The sequence below is a fragment of the Malaclemys terrapin genome, chromosome 8 (genome assembly GCF_027887155.1).
Source record: "Malaclemys terrapin pileata isolate rMalTer1 chromosome 8, rMalTer1.hap1, whole genome shotgun sequence".
In the NCBI taxonomy this organism is placed as follows: domain Eukaryota; kingdom Metazoa; phylum Chordata; order Testudines; family Emydidae; genus Malaclemys; species Malaclemys terrapin.
The window spans coordinates 20,157,538-20,179,631 of record NC_071512.1 but is presented as its reverse complement, the minus strand read 5'-3'; the positions used below and the strand labels follow the sequence as shown (position 1 = coordinate 20,179,631).

The 22,094-nt window shown below is 45.3% G+C and overlaps 1 protein-coding gene across 1 annotated transcript; it reads right to left on the bottom strand.

The window, feature by feature from the left end:
• Positions 1 to 1,758: 1,758 nt before the first annotated feature.
• NKX2-5 (NK2 homeobox 5) lies at positions 1,759 to 5,420 on the bottom strand. Its single transcript, XM_054037786.1, has 2 exons — positions 4,985 to 5,420; positions 1,759 to 3,379 (listed from the first exon to the last, which is right to left on the bottom strand). Exons 1-2 carry the CDS (start codon positions 5,280 to 5,282, stop codon positions 2,772 to 2,774), a joined length of 906 nt encoding a protein of 301 aa, XP_053893761.1. The 5' UTR covers positions 5,283 to 5,420; the 3' UTR covers positions 1,759 to 2,771.
• Between the last annotated feature and the right edge of the window lie 16,674 nt (positions 5,421 to 22,094).

Sequence of the window (22,094 nt, the reverse complement as noted above, 5' to 3'; positions counted from 1 at the left end):
AATGCACTGTAGACCACCAGGGGCTCGAGCTGCAGCACTGATTGCAAATAGAAACCATCGCCCGACCTCCTTATCTCTGCAATCCTACCTGCGGAGGTGTGTGTGTGGGGGGAAATCGGTCCCGTTCGGGGGGTGAGGGGAATTAGTGGCGGCAGAAGATCTCCATGTATTGGCAACCTTTCATTCTGTGTCCCAGGGCCACAGCCACCCTGTCTCCATCCCTGTTTACTGATGGGGCAGATATGGTGAGCCCGGGAGAGAGGCTGCAGGTTCCCCTAATTGCCTTATCAACAACCGGCACAATCTCAGACACTTAGAGGATGTTTTGACTGCGCTGAATTACAAGGTTTGTTGTTTCTCACGCCAATAATTGACATTTGATAGCGACTACTGTAAAAACGCCGGGTTGGATCGAGCATCTGCTCTTCCGATACGTGTGGCCCGCGCTCACCTCCACAGCTGGGGGGAAGAAGCTCCCTTTTGGGAAGACTTCTGCTTGCTCGCCCCTGAAGTCAAAGGCGAGCGAACTTTTGGGATCCGTTCTTTAATGCTTGTTTTAACAAGACAGCGCTTTTAATGCACAATCGATAGCTGCTGTGGGGACCCACTCCCGATGTTAAACCAGTGGGAATTTTTGTGTCACCCCCACCCCTTCTGTAAAGCTCACGACCGTGTCCTGAAAAGAAATTGAGTTTCAACTAAGAGAGGGGGGTAAAAGGGGAGCTGGCAATGAATGGAAAGTGACTAGACGAAAAGAATGGGAAAATGACTAGGGATTGTGTCAGTGTCTAGTCTAGAGATATTGAAATCTCACCAGGACTTGCTGCGTATTATTTATAATTCGTGCCTTCGCCGAATATCGTATCCCGAGCTGTCTGCTCTAGTCATATTCTGTAAAATAGACGTTTTGACTTAAAATCTCTAATTCCCCCGTGCATAAACCATGTATCGGAACGCCAAACGGCTTCATCTAGAGATCTTCTGAGGGGCCATAGATAAAATCATAACAATCGTCATACAATCAATTAGAAATAGAACTAGAAAGCCACCTACATAAATGCGGAAGCTGTTAGCACTTTGGAGAGTCAATCGCCCCAGAATGAAAAGGGTTTTGAAATGTTGATATAAATAAGTCTGAGGTGTGATTTCTCCCGGAATGGATATTAGATATAACGAATTCTTGTTTCAAACGGGGATTTAAAAATTGAATAGTGAAGTTAGCCGAATTTCTACAGGTCCGGGAATTTATACGCCGCAAAAATGTTACTGCTTTGGTTTTCACGCAAAACAAGTTACAAATTACAGACTTTACAAAAAATATATTATTCCGATCTGATGAAATCGGGGAGTAAAATGTGAGAGACCCAAAGCAAATGAAATACAGTCTTTCACCCCAGACCCCAAATAATGAACACGAACACACCTCTCCTGGCTTTGTCTCCTGCGTCTCTGTAAACATAGATGCAGACTTAAGACGGGTAAAGTACAAATGCTGCAGGGGGGTGCAGTCCGCAAGACTGCTATGAGCTAAATCCGCCTGGCTTCACTCACGGATGTATATCGTCCCGAGAGCTTCACTTACGTTCGAGACGAATCTCGCTCAGTGAATTAACTGAGGGCAAATAGGCCTCAGTCTCATGCACTGGTGTGGACCTGCCCCGGCAGTGTGGAGAAATGCCTTTTCCTTCTGCACACCCCAGAAGTACTAAGCTAGCAAAGGGAGTAGTCAGGGCTAAAATGAAAGCAAAGGAGCCGTGCAACATTAAGCCACTCTCTTTAATGACAAGTCACCGAGTTCCATCAGCTTGCACAGCCAAGGGAGACATACAAACTGGCGGCTGGACAAGGAACAGACAGTGCATTTAAATACTAAATCACGTTTTAGTGCATAACCCTATGGGGATCTGGCATGTAACAGCATCTGAATTCCTTCATTTCGGGGCTTTGTCTTTAGCCTTTGTGTGCTGGTGAGATCTATATACACGATATACTCTCCCACTCTGTCTCTGGGGCAAGGAAAGTTACATCTTAACTAAAATAGCAGACCGCATGGTTTTCACCAAAAGGCAGCATTTGAAGAGCTAGGACTAGCGATACACTTAGCTTTAAGGACTCTTCAAAATCTCGTGTCCATGCAGGAAGTGCAAAATGAAACATGAACTTTGATTTTTAAAATAAGTCGAAGAGTTTGCACCGGCAATATTGTTCAAACTCGTTTTGAAGGAACCATTTCTGTAGCGCAAAACGGCCCAATGTTGGGTAGGCGAACGGTACAAGAACTCAGCTCTCAAGGCTTCCTACAGCTTTTCTGAGAAGCTAGGAGGGAGCTGTGTGTAGCTTTACAGGGGATAGGTAATGTGCTCTCCAAAGCACCTGGCGTCTGGTAATTTTAATATAAACCCCCACATCTAATAGTGTGTGTGTGTGCTTTAACTTACATGGGGTAGGATAATCTGTACAAAGAACTTTCAAAACTTCCAACTGGAGATGCCGACAGCATGCTGGTGAATTTCTCGAGGACACTACATTAACCTACAAGAGGCCCATTCCCTTCCAGTCCTCCCAGCAATTTGGAAATATATCGAGACACTTGCTTGTTTGCTTCTCTGAGGGATCCCAGGCGTGGGGGTGGGAGGGAAGCCTGTCCTTTCCCTTAGCTTCAAGTCCAACGTCTCGCTGTTCGGTCCATTGATCAGTTTACAGTCCACTTGAAACGTTGTCCCCGTTTTATTGTTGCGCTGAGGTCTAGAATAGGGATGGGTGAAGTAAGTCTACCAGGCTCTGATCCCATGCAACGTGGAAATCCCTGCGTTACCCTGCGGAATCGGCGTTTGCACTGAATTCAAGTCCCCTACGCTGAAGTTCATGAAATTGTTGCCGGCTGCAGCAGGCTGCATGGTCTGCATGGAAGGGTAGTTGCAATTGTAGTTGGCATTGCAGGCTGAACTGTTGTAATTCGTGTAAGCAGGGTAGGCGTTGTAGCTATAGGGGTTAATGCTGACATTGTAGGGTGAACTGTAGGGGGAAGATTCCCCTAAGCAGGGCTTCCCATCTCTTACCAGAACAGGCACGGCTATCCTCCTCGGTGGAGGGATCCCGACCATTTCTAGGGTCTGATCCTGTCTCTGCCTTTTGCATTTATACCTTCTATTCTGGAACCAAATTTTGACCTGGGTGGAGGTGAGCTTTAGGACGTTCGCTAAATGGTCTCTCTCAGGGGCCGAGAGATACTTCTGTTGCTTGAACCTTCTCTCCAGTTCATAGACTTGAGCTTGAGAGAAGAGGACGCGGGGTTTCCTCCTCTTCCTTTGTCTGGGGCGGTCTGGATCCTCCAAGCCCCCTTTCTCCTGTTCCAGGGTCTTGTGAAGGGAGCACAATTCTGAAGCAAAACAAAAAAACCAACACACAATAATCAATGTATGTGAATCATTGTAACCCGTGTAAATGAGTATCACAGACTTTCCACTAAACTAAACGCTGCTTCTGTTTGAGCTACAGACTCCAAATAACTTTCAAGCCCGTTCGTTGCCGCTGGAGTTTCTCCAGGATGTTATTTCCATTGTAGCGTTCTAAAACTATATTAGTAAATGTTACTACATTTATTAAAGCGCCATAGTAAAAGAGAAATTAGATGAATGCGTAATTACTTAAAAATCGGAACGACTATTTCGATCTTCAAACTCTGTATTACAGAGTTGATTCGTTTTATACTGTATTTGTAGCGAGTATCCACCGACCGCATTGAAATCGGCTCAGCTGTTTCTTAATTGCACAGAAATAATGTTTCGCCTATTTATTTTTTGTAAGTAGTAGTCAAAATGCTACGGGCCTTAAATGTAAACCGGGCAACCACGGATATCCCTTACTGAGACTGTGAACATTAAAGAGCAGGGACTAGCTATGATTCTTTCAGCAGAAAAATTGTCGGGTGAGTAATAGATTTTGGAATTATTCTCCTGAATTAAAAGTTGCCAGTTTGCAATTCATTTTGATTCCACTGGCTGATCGTTGTTTTCCGTTTGCCACATAGTTCACTTTGCTCGCAGTTTATAACACACAGTTTCATTTTTGCTGTGGTACCAAAATTCTTCCTGTAAACGAGTTTGGAAATAAGTTGCAGGTAACAGGAAACTTCTCGGCAACATTCTCTCCTCTTCCTGCCCCTCCACCCCAAAACTTCAAGCCTCCCCAGTCCCTTGCTCGAAGGATTCAGCTCGCTAGCAAACAGGAGTTGCTGAGCGTCTGGGAGGCTCTACGGAGATGAAAAGGGTGATAATATTTTTCGTGTACTATCTCCATGTCTTTCCTTCCAGTAACATTCCCTGTAAACAAGTGACCATCTTACAAGCAGCAAGACACTGCCTAGGGTTCAGTCAAAATGGCCTTTCCATTCCACGGGGGTTGATCTGGAATCGCTAAAATAACCGGTCCTATTTTTCGGAAAGACCAAAAAGAATATTTTCTCGGGTACTATTTAATAATTGCTCTACCTACCTGTACGTCTCTATTTCTATTCTTGGAGCTATTATGTAAGTAATTTGCTTTAATGTAATTCAAAAAGAATTACTAACAAACATTGCTATCAGCTGGGTTGACACAGGAGACAACCCCCTCCCCCTCCATCACTCTGAGCTGAGGGGTGTCCTGGGGTCTGGCCTTTTTCCTCAGTTACATGGAGTGGAAGCCGTTAAGTGATCTCTTTCCCCCCTATAACTTCCCTCTCCTTTTTAGCAGCTTGGATCTGATGGCCGGTAAGTGTGGTGGGGAAAGAAAAATAGATAAGAGATTGTTTCGAGGCACAGGGAAGACGATCTCCCCCCTTTATCTTATCAGAGCATCTAAAAATCCTCCAGCGCCCCCAATAAACGGTCTCACCTCTAGATAACAACCCCCAACCAGTTGCCAATGAAGGCCTGGGGTTGTACTTTCAAAAGAGCCCCCCTCGGTGTTATTTAAATCACTCCTCGGAGTGCTGCCCTTTTACCTTTCTTGTCCATTTTAGAATCCTTGGCCGAGTCCACTTCCATGTAGTTTTTAACATAGAAGGAGCTGGGGAAGGTGGTGGAGTTTTTGGAAGGGTGAGTCTGAGTCTGCTCCTCACTGAGTGCAGGAAGGGCTGTTGTCTCTGCCGTGTACGTCTCCTGTTTGAAGGTTGACAGCATGCAGGAGGAGGAGGAGGACAGGGTGGAGAGCTCCATCGAAGCCAGGCCGGTCTGATGCTGCTCCAGATTCAAAATATCCTTGACAGAAAAGGGCGTAGTAGTCACGGGACTAGGAAACATTGTGGGGGCAAGTGAGGCAGCGACCAGAGCCCAGCTTCATGTAAAGGTGAATTGGAAACAACCAACCTGGAGCGGTCGTGACTCCTGAGCTCTCCAAAGGGGCACATAGCATTCCAGCAATTAGCCTTCACTTGTGGACTGGAGGCAGGTAGAACCAGACCATAAAGGAAAAGAAGGAGGGACTAGGCAGTTTTGGGGAGACTTTAACTTTCTATTGGCTAACTGAGCAGTGATGGAATAAAAGATGCAAAGTTCCATGTCACCTAATATAGTAATACAACTCAAAAACATCCCCACTCATTTAAAGGGGCAGCATTGTATTTATCCAGCTTTCCCCCGCAGACTTTGTTGATCTTTTAACAAAAAAATTCCGAAAGGCCTCATGTGTACAAACCCCCTATCTGATGCCATCTATCATACAGTCAGATTAAATAAACAGGCCCGGAGGAAACAATCAAGCAAATATGTGCTGACTTCAATTTAAAAGATGGAAGTTTCGTTTTTAGTAATCTGTCCTATGTGATCCAAATGATAACAGAAGAGCCTTCACCATTCGTCGGGACACCAGAAGGGGAAATTTACGTCTGTGATTGAAGAAGAAATCGATGAGATTCTGATGAGGCATATTATCTACAACGCCAATGTATGGTGTATAGCAATGTAGCCAAAGAGCCCACACGTGGTTCTTTTTCATCTGTTTGATTGTAGCTCTGTTCAGGACAAAAAGCTATCAAGACTCTGTTTTTCCTGTAAAAATTATCGCTTGTAATTGATCTCTTTTAATGCGTGCCACCCAGCGTTCTGCAATGCAGCGGACTCGGGGGCAAAAATATTAGTAATCTAGTGCATTTAAAGAGCGGGTTAAGAAATAAATAAGCAATAACGTGCAATTTTGCGGTGACTGTGGAGATCAGAGGCAAGATATATGTGATGCAAAAGCACTAAATACAGCAGCAGTTAAGGAAAACACTCTGTTCGCTAACACAAACAACCGCTCAGCAGCGAAAAACTAAAGTATGGGCTCTTTGCAAATACAAATTGGAAAATTAATCTCTATTATCTGCCTCGGAGAGTAAATATCGGAGTCTCGGGGCCTGGCTTTCCATAAGTGGAAGGCTATGACTGTGGATCACTGCAGCTCCTTGTATTCAAGGACCAGAAGTGGGAGCTCATTAATTTCATGCACTTATTGCCACTAAAATAAACCGCAGCAGCAAATCCTTCCGAAGGACTCGGCTGGGGGAGGGGGCGTTGCGATGCTTTCAGTTAAAAACACACACACACACAACCCAAAAACTTAATGTAACTTCGTGGGGAAAGTATTTGGTGGGTGGAATCCCCAGAATTGCGTGGGGAGAAGAGCAGTCTCGAAAAGGCAACTGGAAGGCAGCTCTTCCCAGGCACATCTCCCTAATGATCTCTTAATCCAATCCCGGGTGATAAGAGATAAGGAAAGGGACTTGTGGCTCCATGTGGAAAAGTGGAGCGGAAAAGAGTCTTCGGGTGATATGGTGAGTTCGCCTGGCCTTTGACATATCTTTCCTGGGCAGAGATACTAGTGAAGGGGGGTGGCCAGTGTTGTTGTTTTTTTTCCTAAGGCAGGGTCAGGATTTTTAGGAGGCGGAGAGGGGTAATGTCTGAGGTCTTATGCAGCAGCAGAGCCATTTTGAATATGTCCATCTATGCCTTCGTGCTAGGGCGCCGAGTGCAGCCATGTGTAAGAGGGGAGAATGGCCGAATGCCTCTCTCGGGTTTTCATTCCGATTGGCAATAGAAAGTGTTTGGGGTGTATGAAAACCCAGCTCCCCGCCTGCCCCTTAGCATCGCCCCTTCTCCAGTAACTCGCCTGGCATTTCTTGTCATGGAACTGCCCGGGATGAACCCACCCGGCGCTAATGTGGATGTCCCCGGCGCTTTAGGCTTTGCAATGGAATTTAGCGTTACTGGACGGGGCCCTTGTGCTGGGCAGCGGATGCTTGGCCACGGGGAAAGGCCGGTGAGTGACCAGAGCCGGAAAGAAAGAGCTAATGTAGGGAGAGCAGCAAGACGAACCAGCCCCAGTTGCACACGAACACGTGGGGGATAACAACCTTACCCAGTATCAGAGGGGTGGCCGTGTTTGTCTGAATCTGTAAAAAGCAACAGAGGGTCCTGTGGCACCTTTAAGACTAACAGAAGTATTGGGGCATAAGTTTTCGTGGGTGAATGCCCACTTCATCAGACGTCTGATGAAGTGGGCATTCACCCACGAAAGCTTATGCTCCAATACTTCTGTTAGTCTTAAAGGTGCCACAGGACCCTCTGAACCTTACCCAGAAGCACCTGCCCCTATTTATAAAAAATGATTTTTCCCTCCTGCGAACTAGACTCGATGGCAAGGAGCATATTGTTGATCTCTTTCTGTTTGATCAGCCACCTTTATGGAAAGAGCGGCCCAAGTTCTTCTCTTTCCCACTGGGGATCTGAATTCTGACATTTATCTATCATTTACCAGCCCCTCCGCCCTTTTCCATTTTCTCTAGTGGCTTCAGATGTGTTTGTATTTTCTACAAACGTTTTTTTCTCCTGCTGATAATAGCCCACCTTAATCAATTAGTCTCGTTAGAGTCGGTGTGGCATTTTTTCATGTTCTCTGTGTATATATATCTTCCTACTGTAATTTCCATTGCATGCATCTGATGAAGTGGGTTTTAGCCCACGAAAGCTTATGCTCAAATAAATGTGTTAGTGAGGTGTCACAAGTACTCCTTGTTCTTAAGGCGGAAATGTAACTTTCTCTCGAATGAGAAAAATAATTAACTCGCTCTAGCCTGCAGTGTATTGACTCTCCCAGGCTGGGTCGAAGCTCCCTGAGTGTGGAGTTCGCTTTATCTCCTAAGTTGCTGCTATCCGATGAAGTAGCAACATCCGATTCAATTAAAATTCTTGCTGCAAACGATTGCTAGTGTCCTGGTACCTTTTCGTTGGTGAATCGGAGCTGGAACTAGCGATGACAGTGTAAGAGATTAGCGTGTACAGAGAGGCCTGAAATATTGCTGTTTAATGGAGGGAAACGCAGCCATTACAGCTCGCTTATTTTCAGCTATTCTTTCTCAGAAAATGTTTGGCACCTCTCTAGTTAATACATGTAGAAGGAATTAAGAGCAACTCTTAGATCAATTCGAGCGACGATTCAAAAATATGGTGTGTGTATATACATCAATATATGGAGAGACTAAATATAACCCTCTAGACGCCTACATAGGTTGGTTGCATCTAGAAGGTATAAACTCCACTCTTCAGGCTGCCCTTGCATCTCTAGTCCCTCTGAGGTGGGTGTGGGTGTGTAAAATAAATGCTACTTCACCGGGTAGCTGCGTGGGAGATAATGCAAACTCCGCGCTTAGGGAGCTTCTCCCCAAACATATATACATACACCTGACTAACATTTAAAAATACGTATAGGGACATAAAGTATAGGAACACAGGAATTGTCATGGCTAGTCTAGTATCCTGTCCTATGACTATACAGTTTAGCCGGGCGAAAATATCGAAGTCCCTCTGCTTTTCTCTCTCGTCCTCCTAAAGCTGCATGAAGTGAAGAGCTTTCCCGAACTAACATGTTTGCGGTCTTTTCTTCTTTAGAGGGCATCCATCTTTCTTTTAGACGGAAAACGCTTCTTCGCTTCAGAATACAGTATGCTAGGTCAGTGCAAAGCTCCTCTCCTGCTCTGCCCTATGTCAGGATGAAACATTTTGTCTTTGCTTGCGCTTGCGTTTCCGTGGATAGAATGCTCTGTGCTCAGCTCCCCATCTCTACATGGGGCTGTTAATGCCCCCTGTCTCCCACCCTTTCTAGGTCTTATTTGTTTAGATTGTAAGATCTTTGGGGCAGGGACTGTCTCTTGCAGTGTGTTTGTGCAGTGCCTAGCCCAATGGGGCTCTGATCTCGGCTGGCCTCGCTGGGTGCTACCACCGTCTTTGCAGGGTCAGAGGTTCTCAAACTTTTCCCAGGCATCCGGGCGCATGTTGTCCTTGCTATGAGCTTGCAGCTTCTGTCGGTCTTCGCTTCATGCCGAGTCTGTAGCTAGTGCGGCCTGTGTGTACATTGAGATGAAAGCTGCCTGCATATAAAATATTATTAATTGGAAACTGTGGGGTTCCTAGCGGGCCCGAATCACACCCTCCCTCCCAATCGATAGGGCCCCTGCTGCAGAGGTAGATGTGATTAATTGAAAGATAAGCCGGAGCGCTCATTTGGAATGTCATTAATGCTTTAGCGAGACATTCGCTGGAGACAGACAGCGTTATCCTCTGCTTTATCTTCAACAATGCATCCCTTTTAATACTGCAGCTTAGAAACAAATGGGGGCTTTCGGCTCAGCCCGGCCCTGCCGTGTTTATATTTTTGGAAGAATCACAAGGAGTGGGAGTCCCGGGCTCGGCCCCCTGATAAATGAACATTAGCACTTTTTAAAACTACTGTATCAACAAAAAGAGCTGCAGGGCCGCAATAATTGGTGAAAAAGCAAACACTCCGTAAAGAGAGGTCGGGTCTGCTCTGTGTCCGGCTGATTGATGAATAAGCCACTGACATACAGCAGCTCATGGACTTTCCGGGTCGGGGCTCATCACCCTCCTCCCCTAAAGCCTCTCATCCCCCTGAAATAATGACCCCCAGTCCACTAAGCATGCAAGAGGCAGAATAGGAGGGAGGTGTTGGGGGGGGGGGGAAAGGGGAACCAAAGCACCCAGCCTTGTTCCTGAGTTCCAGGAGAGCTCCCCTCATGTAGATGGAAGCAAAGCCGAGATAGTGACTTAGCCGTGATCTCAACCTGTCAAGCGGGGCTGGACCCTCTGCTAGCCTCCTGGCAATCAGTCCTTCAGTAGGAAAACATTTCAGAGCCACTCTGCCTTCGCCAAAGAAGCTCTGATACAGCATTGGTGTAGGACAGCCGGAATCCCTGCCTCAAGGCAAGGCCTTATAGGCTAACCTTGGCATAAGGAAGTCCAATGCGGAACAGAGGAGTGGGTGTGCGATTAGAGTTTCTACAGCGTTCTTTTAGCTATATCTGGTGTGTCCATCCGCCCAGTATTTAGGCACCAAACAGCAATGGAAGTGGCATTAATATACCCATAAGAGTTCCTACTCTCCAGCACTCACCTGCTTTCCCCGGGTTCTGTTCTTTCTTTGCTTTTGGCCAATATTTTGGACATTATCTTTGTTGTTGTTCCACTTGAAGGATCAGGTCCTGAGTTACCTGTCTCTGCTTTCAGTAGGAGTTAGGGGGTTTAAGGAATGCAAGCTGTGACCCAAAAATGATTGATCTAAAATCAATTTCCTTATTCACAGGGGTATTCAGTTCAGCCGAAGATGGCACTAATTGCCACAGACCCTAGTGTTTTTACTGCATCCTCCTTATTTCGCACAAATTAGCTTAGTTTTTACTCTTGTTCAGTTTTATGGCATCATATGCATCTCTGTAAAAAGCAGACAATGGACAACATCAGGGTAGTCACCGTGATTATACCTATTCCAGATTCCTTAATAGGGAAGTCAGGGCCTGATTCTGATCTCATGTATGCAGGTTTTTTTCACTGTCGCTATTGACTTCAATTGAGTTACTTCTGATTCAGGACGGTAAACATGACAACAGAATCGGGTCCCAGATATATATACAAAGAGAATAACTAAAAACACAGAATCTGATAAATATCCTGTAGCAACTTTTAATTCCGAGTCCAGCAGACATTAGCCATACAGAATCAACTCTTTAACACTTAGAGGAAAATGAGTAAAAACAAAAAACAAACAAAAAAATACCAACCCCAAACCCAACATAATATATGGGCACATATATTAGATGAGTCAAAGCTGCCCTTTATCCGGACCTTGGTATAAACAGGACCCAGACCTTCATTCCTTATAGTACATATAGGTAGCGTTCACACGTGTTCATCTGCAGACCGTCTGTTTGCGGCATTGAACAGTTTCTAGGTTTGATTTTAAATACAATTGATTTTTAAAAGCCTTGCTTTTAACTTTTTTTTTTACTGCAGTCAGTTTAGGAAATAAACATTTCTCTCTCTCACTCTCTCTTTTAAGATATTGAAACCTCTCATTTTAGACAGTTGATTTTATTTTGTTTTTAATCCCAGTTGGTGTAAATGTCATAACTCATGCCCCCCCCCCCTTTGAATTTGCTGCTATCTGTTGGAGGACTCTGTTTAAACGCTGGGGGTTTGAAACCTTGTCACTAATTGAGTGCTAACACTTAAGGTGCGGTATATTTATTAAGAGCTAGTATTCCAGAAATAGGCTATTAGGGTTTCCTTGAGTAAACTTTTGCAAATCTCCTAGTTACCCCCTTGTTGGCTGCAGAAGCTACTGGATAAGTTGTGCTGGTGTCTGTATCGATCACTTCTGGCTTCCTGACTTTGTCATTAATTCTCTGTTTTATACAGTTAAAGAGATTTTTAAACATAACTCCGCAGGAGAACAAACGTTGGAAAGAGCTTGATATAAAATAATAATAGTTTTACAATTCTAACTTAAATTATCATGGAACTTGTGTGTCTTCATGGAACTTGTGTGTCTTCATTACTATTAATGTAATGTTCAATTGGCAACTGAGACAAATAGATAGGTGGGGTGGTCTGAAGTCTGATCAGGGACTGGGAATTAGGAACGCTTGGGGGCTGTTACCAGCTGACTCGAGGCAAGACTCTTAACTTCTCTGCCTCTGTACCATGGGGATATTGTCATTTCATTTTGAGGATTCATTAGTGAATGTGTGTACATTTTTTTGAAGATGTGAAGTGCTATATGTGTTAATTTTAGTGTCTAGAAGCCCAATTCTACAAACTCAAACGGTGAGGGCAGGACCCATTAAAGGGAACCGTAGAAGTTCAGACCCTTTGCAGAGCAGACCACTTATGTAGGCATCTAAATCTGAAGTTAGGTGCCTCACTTTAGGCATCTGATCTTGAAAATTTGGCCTGAATCTTTAGAGCCAGGGAAGAGAGAGATTTGGGGAGAGCATTTTGGGACTTCCAATGCAGGCTTACAACAGAGACATCAACATGTATATATCCTTAAGCTTTCTGTTGCTTTGTGTTTTTGACATGAAGACAGTGGTGTTTTTTTGCCTGCTTCTAGCTTTCTGTAGAGGAAAATGGAGCTGTCCAAGCAGGTCATGCTTGCAGCCTGTCTAGGAGAGGCTCCTTTCCTTCTACATTTTTAAACTATCCATTTTGCTTTAATGTTTTCCAATAAGAGACCCTTTTCTGGATGACCAGCTCACTACTTCTAGTGAGGGCTTGTGAATGGTTTTGAATTCTAAAGGCCCTTTCCCTTTAGGGTCTTATCCAGTTTCTATTCAAGAAAATTGGAATTTTGCCATTGTCTTCAAGGGCAGCAGGATCCCACCTCTGATTATGAGCTGTTGTGTGGATCCCTTTGTCCAGGGCTGCCAGGGTCCCATTCACTTTTGCACATGCTACAATTCTACACAGTCTACAATAGTGCACACTCTGGAATACTTCCATGGAGCTACATGCACCAGGGGTTAGGTCACCTAACTAGGCGACCAAGGTGGGAAATTTTTCACATCAGCCCTCAGCAACGTAGTGAGGTCAATCTATGTAGACCAGGCTTAAGCCACAATAGAGCTGTAATCTCCCCAGCTACAAACTACAGAACTTGCACAGTTAATCAGGACAGCCACTGGCTGGGGTAGCTGATGTCTTAATAGTAAAAGACTAAAAATCATTATCAGACATCATCATTACTAAGTATTATTATATAGATTGTAAGGTCTGTGGGTCAGGAATGGTCTCTGTTTGTACAGAGCCTAGCGGAGTGGCATCTGGGTCCATGACCACACCCGGCCTACCACAATACTACTTTGTTAATACCCATAATCATCCGATCTCAGAATCCCTATGTATAAACACATTTCAAAGCTGCACCATGACAGACTAGTTAATGGCAATGATTCATCCCCCATCCATGTGCTCTCAACTGCAAATTATAATCTACAAATAATGGAGGTCAGACCCTCCATTCATGGCACAACATGTAAACATACAAAATAGCAATGTGCATGTGGTACACCCAGACAGCTGAAGCAAAACATAAAATAGGGAACTTTGTAGGTCCTCAGGGGGGCTGTCCTTACACTGTGAATATAGCACAAAAGTGGCCATGAGGTTCCTTGGTATTTTTTTTCTCTCGGTGGCTTCATCAGTCTTAGTAGGTTAATAAATCCCATTGTGACTGTTACTACTGGGCACTCAACCTGAGATCAGGCCATCAAGTTGCCCTGTCCTGCTTTGTGCATCACTGTGGGGCTAAGGCTGATCACAGTGCCCATGATAGGTGAGGCCAGCTCACCCTCCCATAGCTGTGTGCATTGCCATGCAAACAATAACAGAAACTTATTTTTCTTGGTGAAAGGAAATACAGCTGGGAGTGAGTCAGCTGAGTTAAAGGCCTCGTTTTTAAATGCCATTCTTCTGCCTGTAATTGCACTTCAGTGGCCTGTTGTGTTGAGAATGAGGATGGGGACAGAAGGATCTTTTAAACGTGTCTTCCTGCATTTTTTCTAGTGAAGACCCAATATGGCACTTGCCCATCCCTGTGTTTAACAGTTATTTCAATACACCATTTATTTCTGCTTTTTCCTGCTTGACCATTGGCAGCTTATTAAAAAGTAATTATCAGCTATGTTTCAAATGGAAACACACAAGGGGGAGAAGAAATAGTTATTCCTGGGACCAATAAAACCCAGTAAAGGAGGTGACTTTCACAATAACTGAATTAAAAATTAAAAGGGGAAGGGCTGCAACTGTTTGAAAGAAAAGTCCAACTTCTAGGATACACCTGTTTCTATGGATGCACAGGAAAAATGGCTGGAAATGAAATCTCACAAAGTCCCTTAGAGGGGGCTTGTTTTTAAGGAGAAAGTTATAGACCCAGCAGGCTGTGCGGTTATGAGGAGGTTTGCAAGACAAACTCCTCCCCTCCCCTCCCTTCCTTTCCCTTCCTAACTGGGGCCTGATCTAACTCCCATGCCATGGAAAGATTCCCATTAGGCTTCAGTGGGAATTGGTTCAAGCGCTTGGCTGGGAAGCCTGACGTCTGTGCAAGGATCTCAGGGTGTTTGCAGCTTGTCTGTCCACACGATGTTTTCCAGAGGAGATAAAGGTCTGACTTTTTGGATACTTCCTTCTGGCCGTGCAAATCCGATCAGTCTTGCGATGTCACAGTGCGTGCTTTACACTGTGACGAGAGACGGGCGGGGCTGAGCCCGGCTCCAGCCTCAGGGTTCCGTGCTATGAGTTTACAGTTAGTAGCACACGAAACAGCTGCTGGGTTCAAGACCCCCGGCCGCCCAAACCCCGGGGAACAGCCGAGGTAGACAAACAAGCTGGCTCAGCGTCCCCCATCCGCTCGACCCACATGACTAACGACAAAAACAAGATCCGCAAACCAACACACTTCTAGGAGAGGGGAAACCAACCCGCGCAGGGAAAAGTGTGAGGTTTATAGCCACGTCGAACACAAGCTGTTGATTAGTCTCTGTTAATCCAGATCTTTTCCCCTCCTAAAAGTTACTTCCCATCCGGGAAGATAAAGCACCCGATAGCGTTTCTTAAATAACCCCTCTCTCACCCCCTTCCCGGAGTTATCAGTGCCAGGGACTGAGATCCGCTGGGCTAGGTCATGTTATCTCTTGTCTTCGCTGCTGTCCCCGGACGCTGCCCTGTTACGGGAGACGCGACCCAGACTGGAACCTTTCTGTCCTCAGTCACTCACAAAATCCCACGCCCGCCACCAGGGGAGCCCTCTCCCGGGGGTATTAGCTAGGCTGGGGCTGAGAGGGGAGGGGGAAACCGGGCGGACAGCTACACAGATATCTAGACTTCGAAATATTTTTTCTGGGTTGGGGTCTCTCTCCACCTATTCCCTCCGCGCGTCTCCACGGCAGTGGGGAAAGCGAGCGGTCCCATGGCCCAGTATGTAACAGAGAACCAGCTGCCCATGAGCAGTGGGAAATCGGCTGCCGAAGGGATAGCGAAAATCACTTCTGCGGTACACAAAAAACAGGCACTGAACCCTGCAACTCTGCTTCCCCCAGCAGGACTCAGTAAGAGCTGTGGGGAAGGCTCAAATGTAGAGACATTATTTTAATGAAAACAACAAGCTAACATAGACTCTATGCATCCGAAGAAGTGAGGTTTTTACCCACGAAAGCTTTTGCCCAAATAAATCCGTTAGTCTTTAAGGTGCCACCAGACTCCTTGTTGTTTTTGTAGATACAGACTAACACGGCTACCCCTGATATTATTTTAATGATTTCACTTCCCTCTGCATATTTGCGTGTGGGATATATTTCTATACCGTGCTAGTCTCTCTGGATGGAGAAGAAATATTCCCGCCACCCATTATTAATTGTTAGCCTGGCAATTATAATTAATTGCCCCTAGTTCAATTTCTCCTGTCACCCAATCCTCCCAGGTTCCGACGACAGAATTTTGATCAAAATGTAGCCAGAAAAGCGTGTGTGGAAATTCTTGTTTTTGTCAACAAAGGCGCCTTGTTATGAATTGATCTATCATTGATTCTCCGCAGTGTTTTGTGCAGTAAACACAGGTGTCCATTTCACCAGTGTAACAACGCAAATATGTGTTTGTATATTTAATATTGCATCTCAAGCCGGTTGATTGTGTGTGTGCATAAGAAGAATCTAGTTTCCGCGTGTTGGTTTTTGTTTGGGGCCGGTTTGTTTGGGTTCAGCATTTTAACTTAGACTTCCCGATCCATTTTTGAAGAGCTCTGTGCTTTACCGTTTTGTTTGTTTATTTGGTGAACGGCAGTTTACGCATCCGGAGGGTGGTGACACTATCGAGAGAGGGACGAGCCATCAAATCGGTTTATTAGCCCCAGACTTTAAATCCGATGTCCTTGAAAATCCCCCCTGGAGTGGAAAGGATCCGGCGCTAAGGATGCCACTACGAGTTGCAAATGAAAAGCGTTTTCCGGGGAAGGCGAAAAAGACCCGAACTTCGAAGGGCCAAGGAAGCAGCACCAGATCCTAAACTGGTGTAAATCGGCCATCGATTTCCATGGAGCTAGGGTGATTTAGAGCCGCTGAGGATCTGTGGTTTGGTGTGCATCCGAGCGCCGGTTCCGTTAGACGAATTGAACTGAGCGGAAAGCCAGCGAGTTGGATCTTTGGGTATCGCCCTTTTAATTTGGCTAGAAAGACCAATGGTGTTTAGGCTCGACCTGACGATTTGAGGGGGTTATTTTTCTCTCCCATCACGCGGAACCCCACATTTGCAAACAGGGTTAACAAAGGGGATGATTTTATTTTTATTGGGAGGGGGGCAGGAAAACAAATTATGGAAACGGAGCCCACTAGAAAGTGGGAAAACTAAATACACCGTGATGGGGAACATGCTCCCAATGGCTGCAACTGAACAGCAAAACGAAGCAGCCAGCGACGTGGCTGGTGTGAAACTGACCAGCGCTTTTAAGCGTCCCTGTTAACTCAAATAATAAACAATGGGCTGGGAACGGGTCCGACCACCAGAACTGGGGCCTGGACAGAGCTGCCTGCCCTGCATAGGAAAAGGTCAATTAAACAATAAACGCGACGGCGAAAAGTCCCTATAAAGAGAAGCACCTGTCCTTTCGCCAAACCAGGCTTTATAATGCTTGCAATTAGCGCCTAATGCAGCACCTTTGAAATCCAGAGGCGTTTTCCCGTGCACTTGAACAGGAGCAGGGTCAATTAAGCAGTTACTGTTTGTAAAAGGTTTCGAAGAGGAGATAGCAGGAGAGATTATTTATTTCATTTGGACAACGATTGAGACATTTGCTCGGTTAAGAGAACTGCACAAGCATTCAGGTTTTGATGGTTTCTAATTTACAAGAGAGGCAAAGCCCCGAATGATCCTCAGAGGCGTATTTTCTTGGGTCCAGTAAAGCAATTAAAACGAAAACGGTTAGAAGAGAGAAGCTTCCAAAAATAAATATTTTGGGGGGAGAGTTATTCAAGCAACCGGACCAATATACTTGAATAAAAACCCGTGCACCCAGGGCTCAGTGAGAGTAAAAGGAGAGTGGAAGGATAAATGTGATTTTAAGAGCTTATGGGGAGGGAAGAGAGAGAGAGAAAGGAGAACCTGCGAAAAGCCTTGTAGAGTGTTGGATTTTCTTCAAGGCAGAATTTCCCAGTGACTGGGATTTTTGGCAAGTTTCTTTTTCAGATGCAGAAACGAAGTTCACATAAATAAATATCAGATCTATAGTTAGTTACAATGGCTGTATTAATTATTTATCGGGCTTTTTTCGTGATGGATACGGACATACAAAAGCAATTGCCATCCCAAAGCCCCAACAAGAACCGCGATCAACTTTGCAGCGCAAACGCTGCCTTTCCACAACTTAGTTCATGCCCAACCACCACCATGTCATCGAATAAGCGTTTGGAACGATCCTTCTGCACATCTATCAAAATTTAAAAAATCATCTGCACTCTATAAACCTGGCAACATTTAAAAAAATCAAAATAAAACACAGCAAAATGTCTGAAAAATTGACACACCTTAATTTATCTTTGCTTAATAAGTCTTCTTTTAAACAGAAACGCAAGCACCTAACTTTATTACCAAGATTGTTTTCCTTGGGTTTGGGGATTTTGTGACGGGATTTTTGTTTTTAATTAAGATTATCCTGTGACTAAAACTAAAGTAACTAGGTGAGCACTTGGCAAAAGGGCAGCGTGCAGATTTGGGGGAAGGTTTATTGTCTGTAGGACAGGAGGGGGGAAAGCTTAATGAGGACCAAAATCAGACTCATATCCAAGCTAAACTCCCATTAAAGCCAATGGGGCGCGTTGTGCCATCCGTTTTGAAACAGGAGTCCCCACTGACAGCAGTGGTGCCCGCTCTTTGCTTAATGCCTTTAGTCTACGCTCTAGGTGATTGTGTAGTGAAGTCAGTGGGAGTTTTCTCGAGGAAGGGCTGCGGAATTTGGCTCTTCAGCGAGAGATTTGGGTTGAATGCCTACAGACTGCTGGCAGCGGTCTGCACTGACCCCTGGGGTTTGAGTGCGTTACGTAAACAGGGACAGAAGAAACCTGGCATACCCAAGCCTCCATAAGCAAATAACCTCGCCCCCTGGCACAAAAGAGGGGCTTTTGTCTAAACCAGCGTGAGAGGACGCTGGATCCGATAAACAAGGGAATCGTGACCTTTTTTACCCCGATTCACACCCGAATGCTAATCCAGGGGGGAACATGAGTTTTAAAATAATGTCCCTTGGGCACAGTGGTTGCTAGAGGTGGGGGATCCTGGTACATTTAACCCTTTGCCGCCCCCAGACGCTGTTGTAACCCACTAGTAAGCCTGGAACCCCAAGAGACACTGGCAAATGACGCCTTTTACGGCGTATCTAGGGAGTCTTTTGTGTTGTTGCCCGTTTGTTTTTAGCAACCCACCGGCTTCCATGCCTGGGGCTGCAGGCTGTCAGGGCTGCCCGCGTTATCAGGGCGGTGGTAATTAGCGGTTAGTGGAGGGCGATAAGGGAGCCTGGCTGGTGCTGAGCGCTGCAGCGGCCCTGCAGCCCGTCCGTTTCCCGCCGTACCGCTCGCCCCTCGGGCACAGCCACCTCTGGGGATGCGGGGGCGAGTCTACAGCTGATTTCACGGCGACTGTCCCCTGTTGACACGGCTGACACGTGGTGTCCCCAGCACGTTCCACCAGGACAAAGGCTCGGGGCGGTGGCCGCGGAATTGCAGGAGCCGGGAGACTGTCCCAGGTCTCAGCCTGAGCTTGGTGCAGGAGCCCACGATCCCTTTAAAGTGTCGAACACTGTGTCTGAGGGGCTGGGTGCGGGGGGAGGGCGGGTTGTGTGCCTCGCCTTTTCCAGGGGCAGCTTTTACCCCTCTGACTGTTATTTGCTCTTCAGCCACCCACTTGGCTTTCTGTCTCCTTGAAGCTACGCACGTGCTCAAGCGCCCTGCTGAATTGGGGCCATAGGAAAAGTACTCTATCGGGGGGGAGAGGGGGTTAGAAAAGCCTATCTAAATCGTATTCATTTGTGGCTCCCCTAGCAAATTCACGGTAAAGTTCTATAGGGTTGATATGACTGGCCTATTAAATAACCCCCTTCGCAAAACTGCCATTGACTTCAGTTGGAAGCAGAAGCAAGCTCACTATGTCTATAGTTCTGGCATCAAACCCCCTTTAGAAATACAGACAGGCCCTTTGAAGTGAATATCTGCCGTAGGAATGAATTTCTATTGTACCAAAAGGGAACTACACGTGTGTATACAAACACAAACACACGCATAGGCTCCTACGGCTACAGCGAGGTGGAAAATTCAGAAGACAAAAACAACAAGGAGTCTGGTGGCACCTTAAAGACTAACAGATTTATTTGGGCATAAGCTTTCGTGAGTAAAAACCTCACTTCTTCGGAGTGAAGACAGTTCAGAAGACAGTTGGAGTCAGTGTGGTCTGGAGGACTGGGCGTCGGGAGCACTGGAAATTTAGTGTTGGCTTTGGCACAGACTTGTGTGCCGTCCGTAAATCATTTCAGTGCGCCGTGCCTCAGTTTCCCAACCTGTAAAAGGGTTGTAAGGACTAATTTGTTTGTCCAGGGTTTTGAAGAAGCGACGTGCTGTGTGAGACCACAGCAAATGGCTTTCATCAGAGGAAGATTTTTTTTTCCATTTTGGAGGACAGGGCAGCCTGTTTAATTTCTCTTTCTGGCTATGTGATTTTTCCACTGCGGGCTGAAGTAAGAACCAACTATTGAGTAGCTAGCGGCCAGTCGGGAATATTCCCTACTGGGTTCTGATGTTTTCAAGTCTTAAGTAGAAACAACAAAACTCCTTTTATTTTAATTTCTTCTGGATTTATCGGAGCCTTTCTAGCTAGTCTCTCAGTCTGATGAAAATGATTTTCCTGGACCAGGAAGAGGCGAACGGCTACGGTTGGAATTATTGGCACAGTTTAAGCATTTCTGAGATGAATGATAACGTTAGGGTTGCAGAGAGTTAATCTGAAAAGGAGAATCTCTCTCTCTCTCTGATCTCTGTTGTTTTTTGTTCATGGTCCATCTTGGTTTTAATGTCCAGCCCTAATTAGAACTGAAGAGGATATTTCCTCTCCCAGCGCTTCTCTGGGCAAAGAGGCACCAACAGATTTTCCAATAACGATGAAAACATCTGGACAGATCTTTAACTCTCATGCATTGAGCTGCTTCCTCGGAAACGACCTCCTTCCCTCCCACCCCTTTGGTCAGCTATCACTGTCCCCCACCCCCATCCCGGGCGTTGTGAATCGCTACGGAGCGGTTGGTATCATAGAATCATAAAATAATATCTTGTTTGGGCATTAATGGCCCTTTCTGCGCAGGGGAAACGTTCTAAAATGCTGCACGGTTGCTAACTTTAACATTGGGTGCCCTAGTGAAGATGGGCCACTGGCTACTGTTCACCTGGCCCAACCAGGGTTAGATGACATAGAGGTAAAAACACTTGAAACCAGTCTACACGGGTGCTCCTGCAGTTATTAGCCTGAGTGGAGTTGCACTACAGCAGAGGTGAGAGACTTGCCCCAAAACCTCTGTGTAGACACAACCTCTAAGGCTGCAGAGTGGAGGGGAAGCAAGTTCTAATTCTGGAGGTGGCTTTTAATGGTGTGGTCAACTGTAAAATGGACTGAAGTGGTCAAACTCCTTTTGTACAGTTCACCGAACAGTCCTCTGAGGGAACAACTTTGGGTCACAGCCAACCTAGGTTGTATTTGAACTACCAGCCTAGGAGAGAAAATATCTATAGCCCACCCACTCTCCTTGTTCCTATCCTGTTCCTATCCTGTTGGTTCTTCGCCAGTGTGCTGCTACAAGCAGAAATTAGGGGAAACGATAAAAGTAAAAGTTAGTTGCTGTAATGCATCTAGGCTTTTTATTTTATATGGTGAAAGTGAGAGGTGATGGACATCCAATGCTAGCAGAACCAAGATCTTGGAATTCACATGCTGTCCCCTTTGTATCTGTATATAATGACAAAAGAGAAGGCACTTTGGTAAAAATGTGACTTTAGTTTTGCCGTATCCTGACATTTAAAATATAGATCTACTACTTAAGACAAAATCATCAAGGAAGAGAAAAACACATGCAAATATTGGCTCTGATTCAGCAGATACTGAAGTAGGGGTCCAGTTTTAAGCGCTCCAGTATAGTCCTATTGAAGTAACATTGGATTAGTAAAGATAGGCATATACTTCAGCACTGCTGAATTGGGTCCAGAAAAAGCCTCCCAGAATCTGGCTACATGCTGAAGGCTCATAGTCTATCTGTGATTATTTTTTTTTCATAAGAAGAAGAAGTAAAACTGAACCATTACTTCAAAATAAAATAAAAAAAATAGATTTAAAAGCAACATTTGGAAAAATGAAAAATTCTTTGTGCCAGAAGGAAACAAGTGCTCTTTATCCCATTAAAGATCCAGTCAGTTGAAGCCACTGTCAGAGCTGCCCAAGATGCATTCAGCTCTGTGTCTCAGAATTTTCAATAGTTGAAAAGGAAAGGGAAGGAAATCTTAGGTCTAAAATGTGATTTTACTTAGTTCCCAATACGATAGAAACAAAGCAAACGACAAACCCCTAAATGCTTCTAGAGAAAAAATGTGCTTAACCACATTTCCAAACTTTCTGTCTGTCTTTCTGTTTTTGACATATAATATCTACCCTGGCAGCCAATGGGTCATATTCTAAACTCTATCATTGCTCTCATTGATGACAAAGCCCAAC